Genomic DNA, 26133 nt, shown 5'->3' on the forward strand with positions numbered 1-26133 from the left:
GCATAGTGCACGAACACCTTAAGATGGGTAAGGCGTCTGCCAGGTGGGTTCGTAAATCCCTGAATGCAGCACAAAAGCAATAGCACAAGGATGTGAGCAGTAACCTTCTGCAACTTTACAAACAGGATCCAGAAGCCTTCATGTCCAAAATCGTTGTATACGATTTTGCGTAATGGTGCGAGCTCTCCACACACTGAAACCAATCGCCTGTGAATTTCCGCAGTTTGCACACCCTCTTTCCACAGAAATCACGTTGGCCAGAGCTGTTCTTGCTGATCACCTTCCATGTTGTCCGCTCATGTACTTATAGCTGTTGGTGAAATGTGCTGTAGTTTCCAGGGATTACACTTCTGGGCTAATCCATATGAAGTGGTCCAAAAATGGTGAAAGTGGTTGCTCGACCATCTCCGAAAATTATAAAAAGTGGAGTGTGATGAACCTTGTGTATGAGAAGGTCAATAACACGAGTCACGTTTTCGGAGGTACAATTGTTCCTCAATGGCGGCCATCTTTGTTGTCGGCGGCGTGTCATTTTCTGCAGTTGCAAGCGTTTACGAAAACCACATTTGCTCAGGACTTACAAATCAGAGGAACATGAAACAAAAACTAATGTGTACAGGAGATACCAAGGTATACGGAGAATATATAGTCGTGCGCCCACGTGGAGATTCAGGGTTGCAAACTAATACATTAAATCACCAAAAAAGTACAGAAAAGTGCACGTTTCAAGGGGCTGTATTTTGGAATGGCATAAAGGTAGTGGTTCAGAATTTATGGTGTGAATACTAGTGCATGCACAGATTCTTCAGAAACATTCACAGCTATGATACGACTGTTGCCACAGAGTTGTGGGGATTCGGAAGTTGGAGTTTGTCATTTTTATGGCATTTTTGGGGCTTAATATCTCAGGATGGCAAACTGCTAAAAATTGCTGCTGCAGCCACAAAGTAGTTCTGTATGTTAATAAACTATTACAAAAAAATCATGACTGATATTACATGGAGAACAAAGTTACGACAATGTTAAGAAAGCACGTGCGTGACGATACCAAGTCGGTGCATGAATCACCTTTTACGTTATGATCGGATGGATATTCATTCTACTTTATCAGTGTGAGGAAACAGGCAGTAGGTGGCAGTGAAATCATGGTATAAATCGTTCACGTTGGAGTTACCCACCTGTATTGTTTTTTGTTATCAGTGCATTTACCCTCCGAATGTCAGTCAGCTGCTTGGAGTATCCGTCAGTCGTTTTGCTACAGCCACAATGGAAAGTTGTTGTGTTGTGCGCTGAAAATGTCCTCTCAGTGTTCTGTGGGAAATGCAACTAATGAGGAATGCTATAAATCTACGTATGGTGTTTGTGCAAAGGAACTAAAGTATATTTCGAACTTGCAAACCGAAAGTCAGGAGCTGCTTCGTCTGCGAATTGGCTGTGAACCTGTTACAGTGTGCAAGTACCATGAAATAAGATATTTATAGCAATATAACCATCTGTTCGGTCGTGTGTGTTGTGACCCAATGAACATTCATAAGAAATCTATTAAAAAGGGACTTCGAAAAATTCTCGTTGAACACATGCTACAAGGAAAGAAGACTGGTGTTCAGTTAATACCAGGAAAAGCACTTTGTCCCAATTGTTATTCCGCGGTGTTTGCATCCAGTGCAAGTAACCTGGAAGATCAAAACAGAAACAGTGATGTTGAATTTGTTCCGTCAACATCCGTCTTAGAAACTTTAGATTCAGCATGTTGTATGTTAGGATTATCGCCACCGTCAAAAATACCAAAAGTCAGTGCCGAGAAAAGGAAACGTAAGCTTCAACGCAAAATGGACCAAGTGTCACAAGCGCTAAGAAGACAATTAGAATTTCCCTTTGAGGAAACTATTGAAGATGAAGACGACAGCATGCAAGTGTTCTCGGATTATGAAATCCTGATACATCAATTAAAAGAGAAATGTTCCATTGCTACCAAGGAAGAAAAGGTAAAAATCTTAAGTTTGCTTCCAACAACATGGCCTCGTAAGAAGATTGCAACTGAATTTAATATGTCAGAACGTCTTGTCAAGATTACTAGGAAACTGGTGAGTGAGCAGGGAATTTTACCAGATCTTGGGCACAAGCAGGGAGTATCAGTGTCACCAGAGACAACAGAAAAGGTTCTCCATTTTGTAGACCAGTACGTGCAGGAAGTGTGAGAGTTCAGAAACAGAAACGACTGTTGTTATGTAACCTGAACGAGCTTTACCTGGCATTTAAACAGAACCATCCAGAATGCACAGATATTCACAGGGCTAAGTTTTGTGCCATGAGACCTAAATGGTGCATTCTTGCCGGTGCTGCGGGTACTCATAGTGTCTGCGTATGTATGTACCACCAAAATATAAAGTTAATGATTGATGGGGCAAAACTAAACGTTGAATACAAGGATCCCCTCGAGTTACTCGTATGTGACATTAACAGCAATGCCTGCATGATGCAAACATGCGAACACTGTCCAGGAAAAGCTGCCCTTCTGTCGATGTTTGATGAAGCCATGGAAAGTGAAGTTTTTCCTGACATTATTCAATACAAGCAATGGATTACAGTTGATAGGACTGAACTGATTACAGTAGTCAAACATGCGGACGAATTTTTTGAAACATTATGTGAGAAACTCGAGGATCTCAAAAAGCATCACTATATTTCCAAGGTTCAAACACAATACCTAAAACACAAGAAAGACAATCTCAGTGATTCTGAGTGTATAGTTTTGGCTGATTTTGCTGAAAACTATACATTCATCACCCAAGATGCCATACAGTCCTATCATTGGGTAAATCAGCAAGCCACTCTGCATCCTTTTGTCTACTACTACCAACAAGGTGGAGAACAGAAGCACTCTTGTCTCTGCGTAATAAGTGATCATTTAGCGCATAATACTGTGGCAGTTCACGTGTTTCAGCAACATCTTATCAGTCACATTCGAGAACATTTACCACACGTAGCAAAGATTACATATTTTTCTGATGGTGCGTCCAGTCAGTACAAGAACAAGAAGAACTTTGTTAATCTGTGTCACCATCAAGTAGACTTTGGGCTCGAAGCCGAATGGCATTTCTTTGCTACGTCACACGGCAAAACTGCATGTGATGGTGTTGGTGGGGTGACGAAGAGAGAAGTTGCAAGGGCTAGTTTGCAGAGGCCAGTTACTGATCATATCCTTACACCTTACGATATGTTTCAGTTTTGTTCAGAACACATCAAGGGGATCACTTGTCTTTGTTTCCACTGAAGTCGTGTCTCAACATGAAGATGAACTGAAAGAGCGATTTGCGAGCTGTCAGTCCATTCCAGGCACAAGAAGCTTCCATCGTTTTACCCCCATTTCTGAACATACCTTACGATATTATGTTACATCAACAAGTGACGAATTTCAGGACTTTCCTGTTGCCAAATGTGTGTCCGTAACACACTGAGAACTAATTCTGTTTTTTGTACTGCTTTGTTGCTCGGTCAGTACTAATACACTGAATACCATCGTCGTGCACGTGCTTTCTTAACATTGTCGTAACTTTGTTCTCCATGTAATATCAGTCATGATTTTTTTGTAATCGTTTATTAACATACAGAACTACTTTGTGGCTGCAGCAGCAATTTTTAGCAGTTTGCCATCCTGAGATATTAAGCCCCAAAAATGCCATAAAAATGACAAACTCCAACTTCCGAATCCCCACAACTCTGTGGCAACAGTCGTATCATAGCTGTGAATGTTTCTGAAGAATCTGTGCATGCACTAGTATTCACACCATAAATTCTGAACCACTACCTTTATGCCATTCCAAAATACAGCCCCTTGAAACGTGCACTTTTCTGTACTTTTTTGGTGATTTCATGTATTAGTTTGCAACCCTGAATCTCCACGTGGGCGCACGACTATATATTCTCCGTATACCTTGGTATCTCCTGTATACATTAGTTTTTGTTTCATGTTCCTGTGATTAGTAAGTCCTGAGCAAATGTGGTTTTCGTAAACGCTTGCAACTGCAGAAAATGACACGCCGCCGACAACAAAGATGACCGCTATTGAGGAACAATTGTACCTCCGAAAACGTGACTCGTGTTATTGACCTTCTCATACACAAGGTTCTTCACACCCCACTTTTTATAATTTTCGGAGATGGTCGAGCAACCTACTCTGGACCACTTCATATGGATTAGCCCTTCTCTGTATTGTTCTTCCACCAGAAGGCAGACCTAAGTATTATTTCTTTCCAACTGTAATGACGAGCTCAATGGCGGACACTGAAAGAAGAAAAAAACAAAGTGCAAATCAATATAGAACGTCCCTCGTATATATATGTACATTTGTATAGTGCTTGAAAAATCATGAAGATCACATATGCCCCTTCTTACCTCCTTTCTGGGCGCCCATGATATCAACAATTCTCTCTCTTTTCCAAGAGAATTCAAGTTACAAAAAACAAAATTTATCTTATTGTAACCTGTAGCAGCGACGAGGGTCTTACTGGGTCTTTCAGTACTATAATCACCCAGTAATTTGATCAACCTTGCTGTGAAAATAAATACATTATTCTTGAATTTAATATCTGACGTAGTAATACGTAAGTAAATATTTCGTTCAGATAACAATGTTATGTTTAATTTGCCGAGCTAGCGAAAAAATTTAGTTGCCTGGTAATTTCAGTGCAGCCTACACACAGAGAAGTTCCAGTTTTCAGTTGCTCCTTTTAACAATTTGTGCAGTACGTTTGAAGCCTTTCGTAATACAATTTCAGGGATTTTGTCATTAATTCAACAGCTTTTAGATGCAAACCATTCATTTTCCTACACACCATGTAATCTCTAGCGAACTGGAAGTTGCTAAACAAAGAGATTTCATGGCTTTACGCAGGAATATGCGTAGATAGCCAACATCTTGCATGTAATATCCGAGCTAATGAAAACATTTACTCATAATTCGTGTATATAGTTTTATAATTTAGATGAACTAACGCGGAAATTAACATTAAAAAAGATCGTGAAGCAATAATTAATGTGCACAATCGTCGGCTGAAATTTTAAGATCATTCTTAAGTACGGTTAACATTTAATTTTGATTTGCAACCTTTATATAGGTCTTCTCTTGTAAACGTGTAGCGTGTTATAATGGTCAAGCACATATAATAAGTGCTTTCTGTTTAACATACGTATGTCTTATTTTAATCTAATTCATATTTTACGTACCTGGCTACCAGTATGCAACTTCAGCACTTGTGTAAGGCAACAAATATTTGCTGAATTTTATTTTTGCTGCCTTCTAGAAGTGCGCAATCAGGTTTTCGTGTGTTCCACGTTGTATTATAAACACCATGTGCTATCAGCACTTAAAAAAAGACTATATATACAAAACGAAATAGGATCAAAGGACAGGTCCAATTATTACTAGGTATACATTAATTACAAATTTGGAGCAAAGTGATTGACTTTTATTGATTATTAACATAATTTTTTGTGCATCAGTTGTTTTCATGAATGAACACGACATGCAAGTAGTTAAATTTGGCATATCAGCAAAAAGTATAATGGCTTTGAAAAATTGTGTTCGAAGAACAAAACGAAAAGGGCTTCGCCCTATTTCTAATGCTCAAACTTCGATTTTCCATTGTTTACAATGAGAATTCGCGCGCCAAATGCTTTTCCAATGTTAAATCTAAAGGACATCCCGTTTTCGGTGATTATTCCTCAATGTTATGTCCGAACGAGATATGCGACCTCTTACGACACTCAGCACACCCTCTCAAATGAACATGTTAAATTTGGTCAAGAACAGATTGGGCATCTCAAAGGAGTGTCCGGACACACGAACACCGAAGTCGAGTAAAGAGAAGCTCCCATTATTATTATTATTATTATTATTATTATTATTAAGAGCTGCGGTTAAGCAGCCGGTAAAACGTTAACCTATCAATTGGGCGGCACAAGTTCTATCCCTGATGAAGGAGTGTTCTATTTCTCTTTCTACAAAGCGGCTCAGACTCTGGGAGAACCTCAGGAGAGATAAAGGCGTCACTATATCTTATGTACGTGCCGAAGTATAATAATAATAATAAAAAGAATAATAGTAACAATAATAAAAGACAACGATGCTGGACCAATTGGATCTGTGCCCTTCATCTCATTATTATTGTGATAACACTAACCAGATATGATAAAACGAGGCATATATTTTTTTTCTTTAATTTAATAATGATTTTCTACCGCCTTGGCCAAGGACAATTTACCATTGCCAGCCAGTATTTGGTAACACTGAGAAGGCTTTGATCTCTGTCTCGAGGACCAGAGACTTGCACTTTCCTTGAGGATTTATTACAAATACTTAAACATTGTACACACAAGTCAAAAATAGCCAATATCTTGATTTGATAAAAAAAAAAAAAAAAAAAAACTGTACCCTGTAATTGGCGAACAAAGACATCTCGATAACTTCAGTACTTTCAGGTCCTGCTTCCCTTTGAGTATTCATAGTCAACAATCTGACAAGACCTGGGCGAATCCAGTTCCAACTATGCAAGAAATCACTTAGTTTAAAATTGAAACGGGAGAATCTTTCGGAATCCATATTTGCCTGAAAGAAAGAGAAAACACAGAATAGTACTTAATAGTAATCAGACTTACGAGTATACAAAAAATTTTGAATATTAGTTCTAGTCAGCCGAACGTTGACTTTCGTAAAAAGTGTAGACCCCTCACAGAGAACAAAATAGCCTGCTGAAAAGTATTCTGTAAAATACCATTATAAGTGACTATGTTATGTAGGTTAATTCCGCTCTTCACTGTGCCAGTTTATTTATTTTTACACACTACTAAAATAAAACTTTCTGTCCTTACAATCCACGAAAGGCAAAGGGACTTGAATGAGTAACGTACGGGTCGTCTGCAACTGCAACTCCATAGTACGGTGCACATGGTTGTAAAGACAAGCACATGTAAGGGGATTGTAAACACAAGCAGGTAATACATTACAATATCAAATAATGATGAATTGAAAAAACAAAAGAACGCCTGTTTCACATGAATCTCTACTTTCTTTCTTGTCCTACAAACAAGATAGTGGAGCTGGTACGTTTCTGAGTGAGTGGTAACTCAATGAGACATGGGTATCGCTGTTTTTTTTCCTCTGCGATTATTTACTTGTTCCCTCATAAATTTTCTCCTCACAACATAAACAAACAGGAATGTTATTCACCTACTTCTAAAGACTATCCTTAGATTGGTATTAATCCACTGAAACATCGATGTCCTCACAAATTTCGAAGCTGGCTAATTAACTTCTTCCGTCGAAAGTACTCTATAAAGCAAATGAAAAGCGCGGTAGGGATTACCCAGTCAAATTTAGGCAGTAGTCTTATGTAGGTGTCAGTACACTGAGACATCTATCTTCGCTAGGGGTTAATAGGAAATTGAAAACAAAACAAAAAATGACATTTTTAAGTTTTACGTCCAATAGTTACGCCGGCTAGGCTGAAGGAGACGGTGATGAAGAAATGAATGGAATGGTGGAACAAAGAAAGTGACGGGAAACGGGAGAACCTCGAGTAAACCCACGCACAGGTTGTTTGTCTACCATAAAGTCTACTTGGCACGAGCTGGGATCGAACCAAGGACACATGAACCAGAGGTGGACGCTCTACCACTGAGCCAGCGCGGCCCATTGAAGGAAACAGTTCAACCGATTGTCACCAAACTGTACACAACAATAGCGATTACCGATTGAGAGAGGCTGATCATGATTACTAAAAATTTGAAATATGGGCATTGTTTTTTTTTTTTTTTTTTTTTTTTTTTTTTGCAGCGGGGGAAATAAACTGGTGAACTGATCCATTGTTGTTAAAATTCGAATAATTTTAACATCTCTAAACTGATCCTTCCCAAACTACAGAGCTACTGATCACGGAGACGGTAGTTAGGGCCCCTAAAACCTGATACATAGGCATTTTCAGAAATATTCAAAGGCGAGAACGTGGCAGAATCCCATATTAGTAACTTTAACATTCTTTCATGATTAAACAAAATGGCTGAACCGTCTTTCTTGCTGGTCTGGTGGTTAGCACGCGTGCTTTTGGTGCATGACGTCCCGGGTTCGATACCTGCTGTTAGAGTATTGAAATTTGAACGGATTACGGTAAGTTCATGTCTTATACAGCCTCTGTGCTGAAAACGGAAATTCTAACAAACGAAAAGAATTAACAATACCCAATTTTACGCAGTGATAGTGATAAACGAGAAGGGGATATCAGGTATCTTGAAGTACTGCAAGTATATAAAAAATATCATTACTTCTCTTGCAAGTGTCTTCAAACGACTGAGAACCGGTATAAAATAGCTCAACTTCCAATCTTCCGCCAAGTGAGTTTTATGGTGGACAAATACCATGCGCGTAAGTTTTTTTCGGAATTCTATCGTTTCAACGTTCCACCATTATCATCCATCTCATAATTACATTCTTTAGCCTCGGTGCATAATCGTTCTTTGGGCTATTCTGCCCTCTGCCTTTTTAATAAAAATGAGAATAAAAAAGGCTTATGTTTTACAGTGTTTGAGCGTACTGGCACCACTTCCAAAACTTTGAACAAAATATATAGAGAGTCAGTTTTGCTATATAGATGGCTCTTTAAATCAATTTTGTTCCAACACGTAGCCTCTTACTCTGGCGATCTTTTGTCTTTCTAGTTTCTCAAAATATACTGTTAGCGCCTTCCGCATTTTTGGTGAATGTTGAGTTGTGCTTTTGTGTAGAAGCCTCGTGTGCAGGATCTTTCTGTGTTGTTTGTTTCATCTATTTTAATTCTAATACTTTATTAACTCCAGCAGACTATACAGTCCATTAGATCTCCTTCGTGGTTAATCGGCTAGAGTACGTGCCTTTCGCGTGGAAAACCCAGTTGGATTCCCGGCGGGAGCTCATGTGGTTCGGATTCCACGTTAATCAGTAGGTCCCGTCAAGATATAGCCTCGCTGCTGAAAAGGGACGCTAAAATCAACTCAACTATACAGTCCATTAGTACTCTTTAAGTAGTGATACAAAATAAGTTATTTTTGACTAACTTACTAATTTCCATTTAATGTGCACAACAATAAACCATTGTTTCATTGGATAATCGTAAAATGTTAAACAAACAAAAACAACTATCAATCATAATTCTTATTTTCAAAGACAAAATAATATGTAGAACTTTGACTTAGATAATTTACTTGTATATTCATTGACATCAACCAGAATTTAATTTCTACTATACTATCTTGATATTATGGAACTTACTTAAGCGAGGTTTCGTAGAAACTAGTCAATATCTAAACGGACTTATTCTTTATGCGACTAAAACAAAGAGAAGAATATATATTTCAAATTCGAAGTACATCTAAAGATTAATAAACTAATTAAACTTCTACACCGTTCTGAAATTCATTTGTGGTTTTCGAATTCTCTCTGTCAAATCACAGTTGAACACAACCGATTAACAAACTTATTACAATCACAGCGCATATTGCTAAATTGTACAGTATAGTTATACATCAACATAGCTGTTTTTCGAATGTGCAATGTATAGAACTCTACAATATGTGAATTTGTATATAAGAAAAATCTTGCAGAAGTCTGTCCATAAGTGGTAACATGTTTATCTTTAAATATTAATGAACGAGTGATTTTATTAACCTCTGCATAGTGTGTTTGCAATAACATATGTTTAAGTATATTCGCATGCACAGCAAAATTACAAACATGCGTTCACAACAGTTTAAAGCCCCCATTCACTTGTGTTCCCACTCTAAACCGTATTTTGACAAAAGCAATTATAAAGTAATTACATATTTCCTTGCAGCCTTTCCTAATGTGGGGTCCGCGGACTCCCAAAGGTCCACAAGACGATCTTACGGGGTCCAGAAGCCAATCTGAGAAGGGCACACACACAGTTGTGAGAAATACACCATTTTAAGTTAAATGATCGAAATTAATAATGATACGTCAAGTTGCGTGAGAAGTGATATTCAACCTACAAGTTGCCTATATATTCATTTTTTTTCTTTTTATTTTTTTTCCTGACAGCCAAAACGCGTCTAGAGACTGATGTCCATGTTTGTAAAATATCTCTCAAACGAGAATCTTCTTTGACACAATAGGCGACTCGAAAAGGAAAGAGGGAATGAGAAATTCTTCCTTGGCATTCTTTTATTTGTCAAAAACTCTAGACTAAGCTATTTTCTATGGTACACTCATGTCCAAAATGATTGTCGCATATCTATAACCGTCTTCTTGTAAGAATATAATTTGATAATGACTTTGCAGGGTACTTTTAATACTGATACTATGTGTATAATCGGGAAATGTATATTTGTGGTAAATTTCATAAGAAAAGAATTATAAATACGAAAATTAGAATGAGGAAAACAAAATGTTGCTAAATGGACAAGAAAGTTTTATTTTCATTTTATTATTCTTGTTTACTGCTATTTTCACATGAAATTTTCCACATACATGTCTTTGCCGATTATACACATACTAACATTATAAGAAATACCGGGTGAATTCGTTATCAAATTATATTCCTAGAAAAACATATTTATAGACATGCGACAATAATTTTGGACATGACTGTACATACATTCTTTTCCCTTCCCCTTATACCCTTCCCATAGCTTTTGTTGTTACAATTGCGAAAAGTGCTGTTTCCTCCAGATTATTTATTTACAAATAATTTTACTGAATTGCTGTTTGAGGTAGTTGGTAAAAGAAAAATCTGGCGAGTGAGACGCGACTGGTACAACCCCACCTTTTTTCTTTTTTAAACAAACTAGGTGCACGAAATTATGCTGTGGTTCATGAGAATCTTGGCGGAGAAGCTTGAACCTATTTATCTAGTTCCGAATGCACGTCTTGAAGGGGTTGGAAATACTCTGTATCATGTTCCAGAACAAAGCTACACTTGATAGTTCGTGTTAATGGACAGTAGTGTACTTTTGAGGCCATGGCATCGTGTTTATCTGGAGTTTATGTGTGTGTGTGTGAATTCCACATAATGGATAGGTGGCTAAAATCAAGTTCGCGGAAGAAGTGAAACTAGGGACACTATTGAAGGAGAAAACAAGGAAACAGCTCAACTTCAAAAGAAATTACACAAATATTCTGATAAATATTTAGAGATGGAATTTAGTGTAGTTCAGGCAAATGGTGTTCAAAAACCGAAATGGTGCGTTGTTTGTGGCGCGAAGTGTTGTCGAATGAGCATATAAAACCATCGAAACTGCAGAGACACGTTGAAAGTAAACACTCTGAGTTGGTTAAAAAAATCGATTGAGTATTTTAGAAATGAACTGACAGAACTTAGTACTTCGAAAAACATACTTAAGGACATTTCCTCTGGACAAAATAACGAAGGGACAGTGTTGGCTTCTTATGAAGTGGCTTTATTAATTGCAAAAGGTATAACGAAATACTTTGGATAGGTTAATAATTACCTGTACCTTGGGCAGAAAATGCTCATACATGTGCACTATACTTAATAGAATGTTAATTTAATAATAACAAAAGAAGAATGTTTTTAATATATGTAAAAAAGATATATTATGGGATAGTGTTATGTAGTTAGTTGCTATGTAGTTGTTTATGGATACCTAATCATCATGTCTGTGTGCATGACAGTTTGAACGAAAATATATTATAAAATGTATCAACTAATAAACCATTTAGTACCGTTCATCGACTTTATAATTCTGATAGAAAAGGTGAGAATAGTATATGTAATTATTAAAGATATTTTTAGATGCAAACAATTGCTACCACTCGAGATTCATATATCAACGATCGAACCAGGTTGACGACTACCCTTGGTGAGTCGTTATAAAAATTTTGGTGCCTTCACACCGGGATTAGCTAAAAATTTTGGTTTACCTCACCCGGGACTTTTCATAAATTCATATCCCGAAGCAAAGTAAGGGTGAATTTACTTTTGTAATAAAGTTAATGAATACAAATTTCACCAGACTAAGAAGTGGTAGAATAATTATAAGAAAAATGAACGGTGAGGCAATTGAGGAAGAATCCAATAATAGTGACGACGGTGAACATAGTGTAGCACCAGGAATGACATCAGAAGACCGAATCTTGCTAGCCTTACAGCGACAATTGATTCAGATGTCTACCGAATTAAAGCAGACGATAGAGCAGAAGTCTGAAGAATCCAACAAGCAATGCGAAGAATTGAAGCAGACGATAGAACAGAAGATAGAACAAAAGTCCGAAGAATCTAATAAGCAATACGAGGAGTTAAAGCAGACGATAGAACAGAAGATAGAACAAAAGTCCGACGAATCTAACAAGCAATATGAGGAATTAAGTAGACGAATGGAACAGAAGTCAGATGAAACGAAACAGTCAATTGTCCAGGCGATGAATGACATCACCTCGCAGTTCGAGGAAAGGTTAAAAAGAATATCCGAGGATTGTCAGGATAAGCACAACCACCAAATCCAAGAAATCAGTGATGTAAAAAAGGATTTAGAAGTAATAGAATCTTCTGTTCAACAGCAAAAGATTCAGGTCATCAATAATTCTAACAACATACGTGCAAATACGCAATTGATAGCTACTCTACAGGAAGAAATTAGAACGCTACAGGTTAAGGACAACACATACCACAATAATATGGGTAGTGATCGCTTGGAGTTTCCCCACTCACCAGAGAGGACTTCGTCTTCACCTGTGTCTGATGAGGATATTATTTTGGAAGAAATTCATCCTAAGAGGACAGATGGGCGTGAAAGGGATGGTGCAACGACACATCACGTCATGGATAGGAATTGTCACCCAAGAAGTACACGGAATGATAAAAGGAAGGTAAAATTAAGTGTTAAGATGAGTGAAATACGGGCTATGAGTAAATTCAGTGGTAAATGTAATGAGAACGCTACTTCTTTCCTGGAAAAATTTCAGGACGAATGCAATATAATGTGTATAGATAGATCACAATATATGAAATTAATCCCTCATGTATTACTCCCACCATGTTCTTTATGGTTTAAAGCCGTACGTGATCACATCAATACTTATGAGGAATTCAAAGCAGCGCTGATTGCGAATTATGAAAATGACTTTTTGCTTGCAAATCGAGATGCCACCATTAGAAATCAACATTTCAATCCTCGTTTGCACAAATCTGTTGTTGAGTTTGTTGTAAATACATACAACGAATTAAAAGTCGTTAATCCATTGCAATCGGAATCTAGAATAATAGCATCGATTCGAAATTTGCTCCCATTTAAGTTACAACAGATCTTGTTTTCTACACAATGTATGAGTTTCAATCATTTATTAATGCTTGTCCAATGCTATGAAACTCAATACCATGCTTTGAATCAACAAGTAGGAATGGGTAAAAATAAGAATAATTCAGATCATTTTGTACCTGTTCGGAATCTAAATATCAGAAGTGTGAATGATACGGGACACAACCTAAGCCGAGTAAATTCTAGCAATCAAAACGAGCAAAATAGGCAAAGTTATGTAGGAAATCCGCCTAACCTAATTAATCGTAGCAATCCTTATGTTAGATCATATAATCAAAACAGGTTTAAAAATAGACGGAATGTATGGCGAAATTACAGGAATACAACAAACTACATGGATAGACGTAATTGGAGGTCAAGAGATGGCACTTCGTATCAAAATCAGAATCACGATGAAATACATGTACAACATATTGTTGAACCTAATCATGATTGTGCAGTACAATGTACTTTATTAGAATCATATGCAAGTACGAATGTAAGCTGATTACCGTTAATGAAATTAGGTTAAACCCATATCAGTTATAGATTCTTGTGAACTTTTATTTTCAATTTTATGAGTTAATGTTGATAATGAAAACGACTCTTATGAATACTTGAAGTGCTTAAATATAGTTTTAGATAGACTGGAAAGTTAATTTTCAAATGATTTTTATTTTTTTCTTGTTAATGTGAAGAATCGTAATTCGATTCATAATTGATTAAAAACAAAGATTATTTATATTAGATTGACTTGTGTTGAAAACTTAACTGCCAAAGATTATGTTAAGTATAAGATTCATTCTATTAAGTTAATTATTCAACGACTATCTTGAATGAAATTCTTCTATATTTTGATGCCTTATTGATCCAATGTTTATTTTAAAATAACACCTAATATAATTATTATATAATGCGCCCTAGATAATGGTAACTCATGTTTTAACTGTAATTGCTTCTTACGATTTTGACTTCGAACCCTTCAAAGATTAAATAAATAGGCGACGACGTTTTAATAATAAAATATAATAATAATGTAATGAATGATAATGAAATATATATAATTAATGTAATAAAAGATAAGTATTAATGAAGTGAAAGATTTGTTATAAATGTATCTATATCTATGATATGTAATGAAGATACATACGAGGGGCGATCAAAATGTGATGAACATATGTAATGTAAGACCATTATTGTAATCGGACCAGTGGTTCTTGAAGATAAAAGAAAAGATCGCTTATGACTTTTATATTCAGTCCAATTGTCGGGCGACATTTTATATAACGAAATACTTTGGATAGGTTAATAATTACCTGTACCTTGGGCAGAAAATGCTCATACATGTGCACTATACTTAATAGAATGTTAATTTAATAATAACAAAAGAAGAATGTTTTTAATATATGTAAAAAAGATATATTATGGGATAGTGTTATGTAGTTAGTTGCTATGTAGTTGTTTATGGATACCTAATCATCATGTCTGTGTGCATGACAGTTTGAACGAAAATATATTATAAAGTGTATCAACTAATAAACCATTTAGTACCGTTCATCGACTTTATAATTCTGATAGAAAAGGTGAGAATAGTATATGTAATTATTAAAGATATTTTTACATGCAAACAATTGCTACCACTCGAGATTCATATATCAACGATCGAACCAGGTTGACGACTACCCTTGGTGAGTCGTTATAAAGGACTATCTCACAGAATTGGTGAAGAGTTTGTTTCTTCCAGCTACCAAACTGAAGACACGCCTAATGGTTGAAAAAAAAAAATATATCAAACAAGTTATCTTCAATTTCATTATCTAACAATACCATCAAAAGAAGAATCGAAGAAATGGCTGGAATTGTACACTCATGTCCAAAATGATTGTCGCATATCTATAACTGGTTTCTTGTAAGAACATAAATTGATAGTGATTTTGTAGGGTACTTTCAATACTGATACTATGTACTGTATATAATCGGGAAATGTATATTTGTGGTAAATTCCATAGGAAAATAATTATAAATACGAAAATTAGAATGAGTAAAACAAAATGTTGCTAAATGGACAAGAAAGTTTTAATTTCGTTTTATTGTTCTTATTTACTGCTCTTTTGACATGACTTTTGCCACATACATGTCTTTGCCGATTATACACATACTAACATTATAAGAAATACCAGGCGAATTCGTTAGCAAACTATATTCCTACAACAACATATTTATAGACATGCGACAATAATTTTGGACATGAGTGTACATGACATGTTAATAGCAAGGTGATGGCCAGTGAATACTTCACTTTGCAACTGGAAGAAAGTACGGACGTGCCTGATAAATTAAATTTATTAGTCTTCGTCAGACATGAACACGACAGTACCAAACACGAAGACCTTTTGTTCTGTAAACAGTTTCCACTTCACACAAAAGCAGAAGCTATGTTCGAAATTCTTAATTCTTTTATGGTAAAGAGTCACATAGAATGGACATGTTCTGTTGGCATTGGTGCTCGAAGCATTGACTGGTAAACATAAAAGGACTGATAGTACGTATTCAATCGGTTGCTCCGTTAGCGAAATGGATCCACTGTAGTATACACAGAAAAGCTTTAGCCTCACATGATATGCAGTACAAAAATGAAAAGTGTTCTGGGCGATGCAGTGAAAACTGTGAATTAAAGCAAGTCTCGTACTCGTAACTCTAAATTATTCAATGCACTGTGCATTAAACTGGAAAGTGACCAACAACACCTCTTGCTACATTCCGAAATTCGATGGTTATCTCGTGGAAGAGTCTTGACCCATCTTTTCGACCTCCGCGATGAAGTGATGATGTTTCTTTTAGACTCCAAATTTGAATTGAGTTGCCGACGGGACGATTTCACGTGGCTCTCAATTCTAGCATACATGACAGATATTTTCAGCTACTTAAACTTCCTAAATACAAGCCTTCAAAGAAAAAGTGTTACCATATTTATGGTTCAAGACAAGATTGAACCGACAATCAAGAAACTAAACGTTCGGTCCCGCAGCCTAGACAAAAAAGAATACGATTTTTTCTCTTCCTTAGCGATTTCTTGTTAACAATGGAAGAAGTGTTATAAACATGAAACAACGTTTAGAAACCATGGCCTTAAAATTCAGAGAGTATTTTCCATTAAACAAGGAAAACTGGAGTGGGTAAAAAATCCTTTCCTAGAGACGGAAAATGAAATGAAATATTTGAGTTTTACGTCCCACGGTTATGCCGGTTAGGCTAAAGGAGACGGTGATGATGATTAATGAATGAAATGGTGGAATGAAGAAAGTGGGAGGAAACGGGAGAACCCCGAGGAAACCCACGCACACGGTGTTTGTCCACTACAAAGTTCACATGGCGGGGGCTGGGATCGAACCCGGGACCCCAAGCACTAGAGGTGAACGCTCTACCTCTGAGCCACCGCGGCCCCGAGACGGAAAATAGGTTGCCAACAACGAAGATGATCAGTTGTTAGAACTTTCGTGTGACTCCGTTTTGAAAATGAAGTTTTCATCCTCTATACTGACTGGTTTCTGGTTGCATGCGCGATCAGTGTCCTGAAATCTCCAAAAGAGCGCTACGATGCTTAATGCCGTTTGCCACGACATACCTTTGCAAATCAACGTTTTCTGCTCTTTCTTATCTAAAGAAAAGTACAGGAATAGACTTGATTCTCAGGTGGACCTTCGCTTAAAAGTTTCTTCCTTTGATCCTGACCTTTCCAAGTTAATGACTGAAAGACAACACCAACCATCGCATTGACTGAAGTTGTACACCTCGCTAAGTCATACACTTATTATCATGTTAACTTGTTGAAGTTAATCCATTTTATTTTTCTTTCCAGAAAAATATTTTTTTCTATACCTGATGGTTTAGTTTTGTTTACGTACTGAATTTATTTATATATTTGCAACATTTTAGTCCAGGTATCCGGCCCCAGGTTTGAAGGTATCATACTATTCTAACATGATTATACCTAGAGATGCAAGGGCTCGGAAAAAAACCGGCTTTTTTGGAAAAAAACTCGGTTTTTTCTGCTTTGCTTTTTTGCTTGGGAAATTTTGGGCTTTTTTCAAAATACTGCTTTAAATTGATAAAACAGACTTTGTATCGCTTCTCTATAACAAAAAAAATCATTTAATTGCTGGTTGATGCTGATAATAATATAAAACATCGAAAATAAACTATGAATTTCGAAAAAAAAATATTTCAAACAATTTTTATTCAACATATTTATGAATTTCACAGGAAAATTATGAATTCCACAGGATTAACCAATGTATATAATAAGAATTTTTTAACCTCCTATATACAAAAGTAAGCAGAGTTGGCAAGAACCGTGGTTGTTTTTGAAAATGCCAAAAACCCGTTTTTGGGGGGATGTTTAAACCAGGCTTTTTTGACTTAGATTTTTTGCTTTATGTATTTATATTACATATTCACAGAAATAAGTTTGTTTCGCCTTGATGTTATTCTGCAACAGCGGGGTTATGCCGGAAGAACTCCCATAAGCTTAAAGAAGTGCGGTCAGTAAATTTCTTAAGTTGAGAATCTCCCGCCCTAGCCATTGGGAAAATCCCGTCATTACTTGAAATGTAAGACAATAACAGGAAAATCATGTTATTGCTTTGCATGTAAAATTTAAAGGTCAACGTACCATAATCAGTACGCTAAAACTGAGGTATTAAATTACAAATTTAGTACCGGTACGTAGATATCATTGAAAGTCCAATCCAAGCTAATGTTGGAAGCTACGTAGGCAATCGATAAATTTTGCCAATTTCTATCAATATATTTAAGCAATATTGGCTTCTTTATAAAACAACACGCATTTAGGCATGCAGAAATATACAATTTGGTTTGTTTCGTATATTTAGGCTTAACATCCTTACGAAATACCGAGGTTATCAAGGAAAAGACTTTCGCTTAATCTGACATCCGAACCGCTACTTGGGTTACGCATGAAAGAAGGTTGTGGTTCGACCGAGAATTGAACATGGGACACCTTGATTAAAAGGTGAAAGGGAAATAAAACTAATGCAGGTGGTTTCATATCTGGAAACGTCACCATGAAGTTCACACGATTCGCATTTTTCATTCTTTTTATTTTTGTGGTTTATACCAGTTATTAAAAAAAAAGTTGGTGTAAACCAGCCAACCCTAAAAGTAAACACTTCTTTCTAAAGAATACACAAATAACTGGCAAAATAGTGTTTAGTATTTTTACTTCAAAATATTCCATACCCTCTTTTTGAAACAAAATAAAATTAAAATAAAACATAAGAGAAATACTTAGATTTATATGATACATTTAAAGGCTGCACATCTAGAGCTTTTGGTTCTGTATATTCTTGAAATTCTACAGTTAAGTTTTATAGAACCACCATCACAGTTTACCCAATCCTCAAGTTTTCTGAATTTTTAACAAGAGGGATTCAACATATCATTACGGAACTCCCCCCACCCCCAAAACAAAAAAGACTACGGAATATATTTAAGTTAAGCTAAATACAACTGCACAACAAACATGACTGAGTGATTAGCTTTTGAGCTTCTATCGGGAAGTCCGGGATTCAACCAGCATTCGACCATTCTGACAAAGCTTTTCTTCATACCATCTGTGAATGTAGAAATAGTGCGTGTACTGTGAGTTCGGCGACTTCCTTTTTTATTGTTTTTAAATCGATATTATTACTAATTACCAGCAGTGACGGTTTTGCGAAGGTTAGGAGGGCGGTCTTTCGGACTGAAGCCCGTTCCCCAAAGTTACGGAATGTCTGCAACAAACGAAATATCTATTATTTATGCCTTTACTCATAAACTTTAAGCTCCCGTCAAATAAAAATTACGAATGTTTAAAAAAACTAAACATTAGTAAGAAACCCTTCCCAAAATACTTTTCTAAATCCGCCACTGATTCTCAGTATAAAATGATTTTTAAAGTTATATCCGGAAGATTATTGCTAAACATATAAACGAAACGAAATATTAGTTATGCCTGAACTCATAAACTTCAAGCACTTCCCAAATAAAATTAGGACTTTTTAGGAAACGAAACAATCAGAAAAAAACCCTCCTAAAGTATTTTTCTAAATCCGCTACTGATTATTTGTATAAATTCGTATTGAAGGTTGTGTCCGGAAAATTATTGCTAAATCACTTCACAGCTACAGTATAACAGAAATGTGGAAGTACGGTTTGACGTATATATTGAAAAACGTATGCTTTGAAGGATAAATAGAAAAACGGGCAAGTTTAACTTTTGCGCTAGAAGCTAGAGTACTAAAAGCTCTTAGAAATGAAACACGGATGACAAACTAGAGAAGAAAAAAGATGTCGATAACTCAAAAGTTAAAATAAAGTTAAATAGCCTCTAAAATTACCCTCAAATACTACATTCTTCATGTTAGCTTTAATTCGTAAAACATGTGCTCCATCCATCTTGATGGTGAATTTCAGAGCGAAATATCACATTCAGGTCATGGAATTCTTATCTAACTATAGAATATACTATAAGAAAGCTATTTAGATAGAAAAATCATGAAGTTGAAAAAAGCCAAAATTTCCAAAATTCTCGTTTTTTCCCCAAAAAAGCCGGCTTTTTATGTGAAAGAAAACCATCGATTCAAAAAAGCCGGCTTTTTTGCATCTCTAATTATACCACTGCAAAACACACATACACCTATATATACACTAAGATGGTAAAGAAATATAAATACTAACCGTATAGATTGCAAGGGGTCATTCACATGTACTGTAGACTCTAAAGGGAGCCGCAGTGTGGAAAAGATTGGGAAAGGCTGCGGTGTAGACAAATGCTTTGATATCTACGAGAGCCAGTTTACAAACACTTGTGCGCAGGTGCGCGCAAGAGAACGTATAAAAATTCATTATATCTAAATTTCACACGCTAAAATATATTTGAACTCATGTCTTATTTGAACTTACATATAAAATTACACTGGTGTATGAACTGATGTATTAATAACATAGTATAATTTGAAACATTTTACATTTAGCCTTCAATCAAAATAGAAACTCATAGGATATCTCCGTTGCTTTGGGCCTGAACTTACATCACAAAGTTTTGCCTCGTCAGCCCATGTGGCAATTGCACAATATTCACGGGCAAGACTTAAATGATCGTGCCTGTCAAAAATTTACGATCAAAGGGACATTAATGGTTTCCAAAAAAGTAAGATAGTTTCTTGACTTAAAAATACGATACTGTTCCTTGATTAATTTCGAAAAATAGTGGCAGTTACATACGTGAGTGCTTACCAGGTTACGACGTTGTGAGTATGTACTCTCAGCATGCATGCCGGGTTGAAATGCTCTCAAGTAACTGCGGGTATTACACTGAAAAATAAAATTAATGAAAAAAACATAAGTAAAACATTGTTTCTTTACTTACAAACAAACTTTACATCTTTAAGAATAATAAATTAGAAGAGCTTTCACGTCCGTAAAAAAAATATTACACATTTACCGGTAATTTTAATTACACAGAAGATATTTTACATTCTGTTGTTCGCATGTACTTTGCGGAGAATTCTTCTGAAAGTTGTAATTGCGAGTAAGAGAATGGTGTACAAAAGTCGTTTGGCATGCAACATCATACAACTAGTATAGCATCAGTCTTGAAATACATTAATGGATGCTCACTTCCTAAATACTTATTATTTCTTCAAACCTACACGAATATGGAAGCAGAATAATAAAAAACTTATAAAAGGTTGAATACCATTTTCTACGACTTACCCCTGAACGCTACAAGTAAGTGGGCACTGTGCCATCATCGTTGCTGTCTGAAAATAGAAAATAAAGACATGTTGGTCAAAGGGAATTTGATGTCAGTAATTGGAACATTGAAATTAAAAATCAAAGATTTAGCTAACCTTCAGCATTTAAAATATAATTAAAATAATAATATGCTCCATGCAATTCAAACTAGCTTTAGTCAAATACTAATAACCAAATCAAAGAAAGAAAAAAAAATGCTAAATATAGAAGAAGATATACGCAATTTATAAGGAAATTAATTTCAAGTATAAGAAATTTCAATTGATCCTGAAAGTACAATTCCTTAACTTATGGAGATCCAACTTTATAACAAAGTATTTTATTTTATTTTACTTTATTTATTTTTTAAAGAAACGCCATTAGTCACTTTCGGCCAAATTTCAGATTATTGCTGGAAACTTTCATATGGGTGCAAGGTTATCTCTTCTTCGTATTGTAAGTGTAAGAGAGACAACACTACGGAACAGAACATGTGCTCCTAGAATTGCATTCGGTCGATAACAGTTGCTAAGTGAATTTGCTCAGGCAACTTATCAAATGAAGAAAAGCATATCGTCATGGTAATGTTTCCACTTCAATACTTGTGACACTCGATCTAGTAGTTCGAGTGGAGCGGGCGCATAATGGAAACGTATTATTATTATAAATCGTAACTATCATCCTCTAACGGCGGGGCTTTTAAATCTCTACTGACAGTTGAAGAATAAGCAGTTCGTAGGCCATCAGTCCATAGCTTGGTTCCAGTTAAATCCTGAAGACGTATATACTCTTGTTTTGCTTGAAATAGTGTTTGAATGCAGGGACGTACGCAGGGGGTGGGTCCTGGGGGTCCGGACCCTTCCCCCCCAGAAATTTCGACTTATATGGAAATTTAGCCTAATTTTAGGGATTTTAATATAAAATACCCTCATATTGAGTTTGGACCCTCCCCGAAATAAATTCCTGCGTACGCTACTGTTTGAACGATTATACTAAGTGAGAGATTATTATATTTGAAAAGGGAAATAATAAAATAGAATACATATAACATTTGATTACTTTAGGCTTGTCAAATAATTTTTGAGAATTCTCTTTGTATCCATGCACTCACAAAAGATACTAGCAAGATATCTATTTCAAAACAATAGAAATATTTTGTCAAATACTTCACGTTACAGTTACTGAGTCTTAAATTCAAATATAGATAGATATTATTTTTCCTTTTTATTAAATAGCGTCATGCTAAGTGAAGAGCCGCGGTAGCGCAGTCGGTAAAGCGGTTTGAGTTGGATTTCCAGTGAGTACGCGAAATCTTTCTCATCCTTCCCTTGTCCCAACGCGACTCTAAGTTTCACCCAGCCTTTGTGAAGGATCCTTTGTACGTACCTTTAGCATAGGAGACCACGAGTTCGATTCCTGGCAGACGCTCATGTGCTTCGGATTCCACGTTAAACTGTAGGTTCAAGTCTCATATAGTCTTGCTGCTGAATGGAACGCTAAATTAAAAAAAACAAACAAAAAGCAAGTCTTCCTGAAATGTGTACCTACGGTAACTTGGATAAGTAAAGGCATCCGGAAAATATCACCATATCATTTCATGTCACACCAACACACAGTTTCGGATCGGCTCTTACAGATTGCAGTGGTATTTTATATTCTGATCGATTAGCTTTCGGCTAGCTGGAGGTTCCGCCCTCAGTTCCCCGCGTTTGCTCGGCCTACGGCCTCGCGTTTCTTATGTATCAACCTTTGCATAAAAAGTAAATTTTGCGTATTTGCTCTCAAATTTCCTGAATTTGGCTTAGCTGGGGACTTCGACCAATGACCCCCGCGTTTACTCGGCCTAAGGCCTCGCACTTCTTAAACTCACAATTCTACCGAATTTCAAATTTCTTTTCGTATTTCAACTATCTAAAAGATAAGATTTTATATCCAAAGAAAACGCTAATGTAATTACCATGGGAATTTCTTCATCCCTACTTTAAACCCCCTTAAAAAGTAAAAATATTAACTCTTGACAATTTTCCTGTGGGTTAGTCTCGGAAGGCTACAATCGTGTGAAATTTCATCATTCTAATCCTGCCGGAAGTGCCTAAACATTTTGGAGTGTTAGAATAGAATATTTTTATTGTCGTTAAACAACATTTGTTGCAATAGACAACGTCAAGTGAGTATACAAAATATATACATTGAATATATAGGTACGTAACTAGTCACTTTTTATTTTTTAATTCTTTCTCAAATTCTAAAACGCTATACACAGCTGTTTCAATGAGCCAAGATTTACAGTGTTTCTCGAAGTTTCTATTACACATACCACGAATTTCTGTAGGTAGAAGATTATACATCTTCATCGCAGTGTATTTATAACTCTTTTGTGTTTTACTTAACCTGAAATATGGTGTATCCAGGTCGTCTCCGTATCTTGTGTTATAGCAATGAATTTTATTTCGGGTACTGATATTTTCCAAGTTTTCTTTAATATGCATGAGACAGCTATAGATATACATTGAAGGCACTGTCATGATTTGCATCTCTTTAAAGAAAGGTCTGCAAGAGTCATTATCACGTAGTCCCTTTAACACTCTTATTGTCTTTTTTTGCCATTTAAAAACGGTTTGAGCACCAGTTGAATTACCCCATAATAATATACCGTAGAGCAATAGAGAATGAAAGAAAGCATAATAAGCTGACAGAAGTATTTTTTCACTAACAACAGTTTTTAGTTTACGTAATAAATATATAACTCTAGATAGTCTTCTACATAGATTTTCAGTATATATGTTCCAGTTTAACTTTGGATCCAAGTGGATTTCTAACAATTTTACAGAATGACACTCATTCAAATCATGTATGTTGTTATTAAGATGAAAATACAAAACATCCGTCTTTGATTCATTTAATAGCAGCCTATTACAATTTAGCCATACTGAACACGCTTCTAACATTTGAGTGTTTTCAGTTTGAATATTTTTTAAATTTTTATCCATGGTTAAGACAGTTGTATCATCAGCATACAAAACACTGTTAAAAGGAAGAAAACTTGGAAAATCATTAACGTAAACTAGAAAAAGAAATGGCCCCAAGACACTTCCCTGTGGTACACCAGTTGTTACGTGCAAAAATTCTGAAATTGAATTACCAACGCGAACAGCCTGTTTTCTGTTACTGAGATAAGATTTAATCAGAGATAGTTCTTTTTCTCTAACCCCATAATAATGCAATTTTGAAAGGAGTATATCATGTGACACTGTATCGAAAGCTTTAGTTAAATCTAATAGTGTTGCACAAACATTCATATTATTTTCAAAACAGTCTAATATTTGTGATACTATATTTTCAACAGCTTTAACTGTGGAACGACCTTTTCTAAATCCAAATTGTGAGGAATGAAAAAGCTCATTCTCTTCAAAGAAGGTTGATAGTTGATCTTTGATGCATTGTTCAAAGACTTTCGAAACTATCGGTACTAAAGAGATTGGACGATAGTTTTTAACCTCATTTCTATCATCCTTTTTACGTACTGGTACAGTTATACAGTGAAACCTGTCAACTTGGCCACCTCTCTAAGTTGGCCACCTGCTTATCTTGGCCTAGTTCGTCTTGAACCTGCATTTTCCCATAAGACATTCGTTACTTACTACTTTATAAGTTGGCCACCTGTCTATCTTGGAAGTTGGCCACACTGTGCAATGTTTATCCTATGATGATAATGATAAATTTACCTGCGTATTTTGGCCACGCAAAATACCGTTTTGTTATTTTTCTTCACTCTTTCGTATTCCCATATGAGAGGCAGATGTTCTGTATTTGTGACTGGAGAAAAGAAGCAAGGACTCACGCGATTTGCTCTTGGAGGTCAATGGCCAGAAGACTACCCTGATAAAGGGGTAGTGAGAGAAGATGTGAATAAGAAAAAGTACGTACACGAATTCAGGAAATGGTTTACGTGTTTGTTTACCCTGTCTGTTTTGGTAAAACCATTAGCTATATCAGCTCCTCTCATCAGTGGGGAGCTTAATGCAGGAAAATTCTCAAGGTTAAAAATTACCATCTCAATTGTCAACTATTGGCATCTGTCGGCTTGTCAAAAGATAGCGGAGTTTTTGAGATATGAATTCCCTCAAGGTTTTCTCAAAACACCTTTTGCTCCGAGGGAAACACTTCTAGCTCATTAACAAGAGTTAACTACAATATTAAAATGTGCATATCTGCCAAAAAGAATAAAACAAATACGTCTAGAATGAACCACCATTCAGTAACAACTGAAAATAAGTCATATAAATTGCATATGAATTTCTCAATTTATAACTTAGCTTTTCTTGTTTTCAATCTGAATAACTCAGTGTGCTATAATATCAATTTCAATAAACTGCGTACATACGCTTCTATTTCGTGGTTGTTTGTGTTATTGTGTTTTCAATCCGAATAATCCAATGTACCAGACTAGTTTTCAGCAAGAGAAAGGTATGCACATATATTAAACATACTATAGTAATATTTTCTAGTACTGTATATTTTTATGATTCCTCTATATACATTAGGGGGGTTCGGTGGCTTAGTGGTAAAGCGTTCACCTCCGGTGGTTGGAGTCCCTGATTCGATCCCAGCTCACATCGTGTGGGCTTTGTGGTGGACAAAACCCGTGCTCGTGGGTTCTCCCATTTCCTCCCACTTTCTTCATTCCATCATTTCTCATCATCACCGTCTCCTTTAGCCTAACCGGCATAACGTAGGATGTAAAACTTAAAGATTTCATTTCGTTTTTTCTATATACAGTATTTATAAGTAGCTGTCGTGCCACTGCTTATTAAAATTTTACAATCAAGTAATACTAGAAATCGTAATCTAAAAATACACCAATCACGTTTGTTTTCTGTAAGTTGGCCACCTGTCTAAGTTGGCCACTTTTCGATGGAACCAATGGTGGCCAACATAGACAGGTTTCACTGTAGTATATTTTAGGCAATCTGGAAAAATTCCCTCAAAGAGCATCCAATTTAGTAGGTAAACCAAGGGTTCTATTATTACGTC

The 26133-nt window shown here is 36.0% G+C and overlaps 1 protein-coding gene across 2 annotated transcripts in view; it reads right to left on the reverse strand.

The window, feature by feature from the left end:
* LOC145687833 (uncharacterized) overlaps positions 1-26133 on the reverse strand; it is a 56996-nt gene that overhangs the window by 19496 nt on the left and 11367 nt on the right. Inside the window, exons 2-4 of one of the 2 annotated variants that reach the window (XM_081761287.1) lie at positions 21079-21125; positions 20599-20676; positions 6434-6607 (exon numbers count right to left, since the gene is read on the reverse strand). In XM_081761287.1, coding sequence (XP_081617413.1) covers positions 6434-6607; positions 20599-20637 — 213 coding nt within the window. In that variant the 5' untranslated portion in view covers positions 20638-20676; positions 21079-21125. Of the gene's footprint in view, positions 1-6433; positions 6608-20586; positions 20677-21078; positions 21126-26133 lie in introns of both variants that reach the window. The other variant, XM_081761286.1, reaches the window with a different exon arrangement.

Source organism: Thermobia domestica, chromosome 6 (assembly GCF_964235325.1).
Source record: "Thermobia domestica chromosome 6, izTheDome1.hap1.1, whole genome shotgun sequence".
Taxonomy (NCBI): Eukaryota; Metazoa; Arthropoda; class Insecta; order Zygentoma; family Lepismatidae; genus Thermobia; species Thermobia domestica.